We start from the raw sequence: 5,630 nt of genomic DNA on the forward strand, positions 1-5,630 counted from the left end.
ATCGGAATCCACGCACTGTAGATCTAGATCTAACCCTACTCCAGCCGCAGAAGTGGGACTGGCGACAACTGGTAGTACAGGCACAGGTGAGCGTTTTTTATCTCCCATAAATACTGATGTGTTGTCGGATAACAAACAAAAAGCCCTAAAGATTGTGGACTATGTTGTGTTTGTATTGGTTCTTTTACTTATAAACTACCAGGACAACGCACCACTGCTTAGAACATTTTAATGGCGGGTCACAACATTACAAACATGCGCAGTACACAAACCGGAACCATGCGGTTCTGTTATAGGAACGTACTAACATCAGGATAATGACCACGGATAGTAACGGATACATACATAACACTTTTCCCTCTCTCAAGAAAGGTTTCCCTTATCCATAATAATCTGTAATTAATTACAGCTTTCTTAGCTCACATGTTCGTTAAAATTAAACAAATTAAAGTTCATAAGTTCAATGTCCAAAAAATCAACATGAATCTTTAACACAATAAACACTGAACTAAACACACTGCTATAAATTTAACAGTTTTCAATCAGACGCGATGGTTTGATTATATCACGACGCGGATAGCGATGTTCGTGTGTCACATTGGTCGATGGATCAGTCTGGTCAGTATCTGGTGTAGAAGTAGCTACTTCACTGGTTTGAATCATAATTGAACAATCTGCTGAAGGAATCCTCTGAGTACCAATGGTTGGATTAGGTAAGATACCTGGAAGACTGTCCAGAGAATTTTGAGTGTCTGGAACTGCTTGCTCTCTTGGTTCAAAGTTACAAGCTGGATCACATGTACGTATTTGATCCACATGTCTTTTCCATATAAGGTTGTCCACCTGAATGGTATATGTCATTGGTCCTAGCTTGCGGATAACAATACCTTTGATCCATGAAGGTTTCCGTGGGTTTCCACGGTAGTCGCGAGTAATGACAATGTCACCAATTTCGAACAATCGTGTTTTTGACTCTGTTGGTGTAGTCTTTTGTTGAATTTTCCCAGAAAGATCTGGACGCATACTATCCAACCTGGTCCTCAACTTCCTTCCCAAGAATAGTTCACTGGGTGGTGTTGTACGGTACGACAACAAAAACGAAGCAAGTTTCTGGTTCAGACTACTATCTGACTGAACCAGGGATTTCATAGCTTGCTTGAATGTACGTACAGCTCTCTCTGCCTCGCCGTTTGAGCTGGGGTGATAAGGTGCAGAAAGTATATGACGTACTCCATTTTCTTTCAAGAATGTGACAAACTCTGCTGCAGTAAATTGCGGTCCATTATCTGAAACTAGTTCTTTGGGTAAACCATACGACGCGAATAGATACCTCAACGCGTTGATAGTACTGGCTGTGGTCGTGGAAGACATGCGTATCACATCTAACCACTTTGAATGTGCATCGACCACTACCATGAACATTTCACTCATGAATGGTCCAGCAAAATCGATATGAATACGGTTCCATGGTGCTGACGGCCATCTCCAAGGGTTTGCAGGAGATTTCGGTGCATTTGGTAGTACTTTCTGACATGCCTCACAGCCCGACACTTTCCGTTCAATATCCACATCCATGTTTGGCCACCATGCATGTAACCGAGCCAGGGATTTCATTCTAACAATTCCTGGATGGTTGCTATGCAGTTCATTTAATATTTCACTTTGATATTGGTTCGGAATGATTACTCGTACTCCTCTGAGTAAGCATCCTTCCTCCATGGTCAGTTCATCACGAATTCTGTGATATGGTTTAAGTTCATCTCCCATTTCCACATTTGGCCATCCACTTCGGGTAAATTCTATTACGCGTGCCAAAGTTGTATCTCTTTTTGTTGCCGCAGCGATACGCATAGCAGTAACAGGTAAGCTGTTAACTTGCATTTTGTTCACTAACTGAGCTTCCTCATAGAACACATAGTTGTCGTCAACTCCACTTTCCTCCTCTTTCATAGGAAAACGTGATAACACATCAGCATTTCCGTTTTTATCCGTTGAACGAAACTTTATGTCGAACTGGTACGCAGATAACTGTATCGCCCATCTTTGCAATCGAGACGCGGCCAAAACCGGAATGCCCTTCTTTGGTCCCAAGATAGTTGTCAGCGGTTCATGGTCCGTCAATAGGGTAAAACGTCGCCCGTACAGATACTGGTGAAACCGTTGAATTCCAAAGATAATCGCTAACGCTTCTTTTTCTATCTGCGAATAATTCCTTTCCGCAGATGTCAAGGTGCGCGAAACATACGCTATGGGTTTGTCGTTCGACCCAATGGTGTGCGAGATAACAGCTCCAAGTCCATATGATGAAGCATCGACAGCTAACGTCAATGGTTTCTTTGGGTCATAATGTACCATAACTTCAGATGAAACCAAAAGTTTCTTGATAGTCTCACACACATTCGCACATGTTGGGCTCCATTGCCATTCGACATCATTGGCAAGCAGATGAGTAAGAGGCTCAAGGACAGTCGCCATGTTGGGAATGAATTTCCGGTAATAATTCACAATACCGAGCCAAGATTGAAGTTCACGCTTATTCTGAGGATCAGCCAATTTCAAAATGGCTTCCACTTTTCTCGGTGAAGGGTGGATACCTTCTTTGTTGACTTTGAATGCGAAATATTCTACTTCATCGCGAAGGAAAAAACATTTGTCTTTCCGTAGTCGTATACCGAAATTTTCAAGTCGCTGTAGTGTCGTATGAAGATTGTGACGGTGTTCCACGTCAGATTTCCCCGTAATTAGAATATCATCTAATATGCATCCGACACCCTCAATTCCTTGCAGGACTTGATCCATTGTGCGTTGAAAAATAGCTGGTGCAGCCGCAACTCCAAATGGAAGACGCGTATACTGGTACAAACCTTGGTGTGTGTTTATGGTTACAAGGTTTCGCGACTCCTCGTCTAAGAGTACTTGTTGATACGCACTAGTCAAATCAAGTTTTGAGAACTGTTCTCCACCATTCAACTTTGCAAACAACTCTTCACTTGTGGGTAAAGGATATTCTGGAACATCCAAGTAGGGATTGATAGTGACTTTATAGTCCCCACATATCCTCACAGATCCATCAGGCTTCAACACTGGTACAATAGGAGTGCCCCAATCAGAACTCTCCACTTTTCTGAGAATACCGGCCTTTTCCAAGCGTTCAAGCTCTTCACCAATCTTGTCCTTTAGAGCAAAAGGCACGGGCCTTGGTTTGAAAAACTTTGGTGTACAGTTATCTTTCAATCGAAGTGTCGCAGTTACACCTTTCACAGTACCAAGCTCTTCATTGCAAACCTTGTATTTCTGGAAGATTTCCTTCTCCAAGTTATCATGGATGGTGTACTTGATGGACTGCCAATTAAGTTTTAATTGACTTAACCAGTTCCTACCCAGCAATGCTGGTCCATCAGCTTTGACAACAAGTATTGGTAGCGATAGATGTTGGTCTCCATACTGTACAGTAACAGATTTTTCTCCGACAACTGGTAAAAGCTGACCGGTGTATGTTCTTAATACTGTTGATGACTTGTTAAGTTTTCCATCATACTTCTGTTTGTACTCCTTTTCCGACATCAACGAAACTGAAGCGCCAGTATCTAATTCCATTTTCTGTTGTTTGTTGTCAATTAACAAATCAATGTTTATTTCTTTATGACCACCAGAATTGATTGAGAATAGAGGCCATGAGTACTGTTGTTCAGTATCCTGGACACCAGAAGAATCCATGTCAAAATCCACAAAGTTGACCTTAGGACTTTTTTTCTTCATTTTATGTCCCTTTTTGTTTCCTGGAGTACCACCAGTACTTTCAGTACTTTGATGTGATCGCGGTTTGTTTACATTCTGTCGCGATTTGTTGACATGACACATTTTACTCAGATGTCCGTTTTCGTGACATTTGTGACATTTGCTGTTTTTGTAGTAACAATTGTCTGCATTATGATTGTTCTTACCACAACGAAAGCATTGTGTAAACACTTTGTGTGTCCTTTCCGCATTCTTACCATCATCAAACACTGTTTCCTTAAGTTTACGAGATTCGCTGTCAGCCATCTCCATACTAATTGCAATGTCCATGGCTCTTTTCAATGTGAGATCAGATTCTGAGAGTAGTTTACGCTGTGTTGCAGTGGAGGATAATCCACACACGAATCTATCACGTATTGCATCGTTAAGAAAGCCTTCAAAATTACAATGTTCGCTTAATTTACGAAGTTCAGCTAAGAATTGACTCACCGTTTCTCCTTCCCTCTGTTTACGTTGGTGGAATTTGAACCTTTCCGCTATGACCAACGGTTTGGGTTTAAGGTGTGTGCCAATAGCCGTTTTCAGTTCATCGTACGTTATATCACTGGGTTTTTCAGGACTCACTACATTCCGAATAAGTCCGTATGTCTTACTGCCACATACAGTCAGTAATATGGAACGCTTTATAGCATCATCATCCACAGTGTTAGCCACAAAATAATGTTCTAAACGTTCGATGTACTCGTCCCAATTCTGAGAATTTATATCGAATTCCTCGATATTTCCGTGTCTTACAGCCATACCTTGCAGTTTTTCTGTTTCAGGTGTTGTTCCGATGATAGTTTACGTCGATCCTCGTCGCCACTGTTGTGTTTGTATTGGTTCTTTTACTTATAAACTACCAGGACAACGCACCACTGCTTGGAACATTTTAATGGCGGGTCACAACATTACAAACATGCGCAGTACACAAACCGGAACCATGCGGTTCTGTTATAGGAACGTACTAACATCAGAATAATGACCACCGATGGTAACGGATCCATACATAACATTATCTTTTCTCTTCTCTCTTAACAACTTTCTTCTTCCCTTGACCACTTTTGGCCTTTAGTTGAGCGTTCGCCCCTGTGAGGAAGGCTTTGGGTTCTGTCCCCTGGCCGAGACATACCAGAGTCTTTAAAAATGGTAGTTCACTAGTTGCTGCTCCTGCTTAGTGTTCAGCAAATTAGGAGAGGGACGACTGGTTCGCTCGTTGTCAGTATAATGTGACCGGGTGGGGTGTGCTGCTGGGTGTCTTCGGCAGTATGCTTCAGTGAGGTAGCATTCTAAATCGGCAAAAGATCCGGCCTATCACAAGGAGACTTAACACAAACATCACACGCATCCATGTCCCACGCACGGGAGGCCGTCCTTAAATGACCTTAGCTGTTAATAGGACGGTAAACAAACCAATATGTGTCACTCTCTACACAAGTTCTGAACTCCAACACACCTTCAACATTGCAAGTTAGAGGGCAAGATATGGAAAAACAGGATGTGACAATTGCAGACAACACCGCTTGCATATCGCTTACTGTTTGGAACAAACAGGTTCACAAGTCCTACTGCTTCTTCAATCTATCTACACGCCATTTCAATAATGTCAAATCCCTAACTACAACAGCAACTACAGAAATCACCAGGACAAAAGATGTCTTCATCAGCGAAGACATCCTTGAACAAGAGACTTCATCCACCAACACACTGACCGGCTATTTCGCCAATGTCATGGTGATTTCAACTAAAGCCTGCTCTGCATGCAAAAAAAAAAAAAAAACAACAACTCAAAACTTGATTGATACTAAATTTTATAGATGTACAAACTGCGGTTTGCGACAGCGGTCAGACGC

At 42.0% G+C, this 5,630-nt stretch overlaps 1 protein-coding gene across 1 annotated transcript; it reads right to left on the minus strand.

Annotated features, from left to right (window-relative positions):
- Window positions 1–528: 528 nt before the first annotated feature.
- On the minus strand, window positions 529–4,539 carry LOC117318259 (uncharacterized protein K02A2.6-like). Its single transcript, XM_033873265.1, has one exon. It carries the CDS (start codon window positions 4,537–4,539, stop codon window positions 529–531), a length of 4,011 nt encoding a protein of 1,336 aa, XP_033729156.1.
- Window positions 4,540–5,630: the final 1,091 nt, after the last annotated feature.

Source organism: Pecten maximus, unplaced genomic scaffold (genome assembly GCF_902652985.1).
Source record: "Pecten maximus unplaced genomic scaffold, xPecMax1.1, whole genome shotgun sequence".
Classification (NCBI taxonomy): Eukaryota; Metazoa; Mollusca; class Bivalvia; order Pectinida; family Pectinidae; genus Pecten; species Pecten maximus.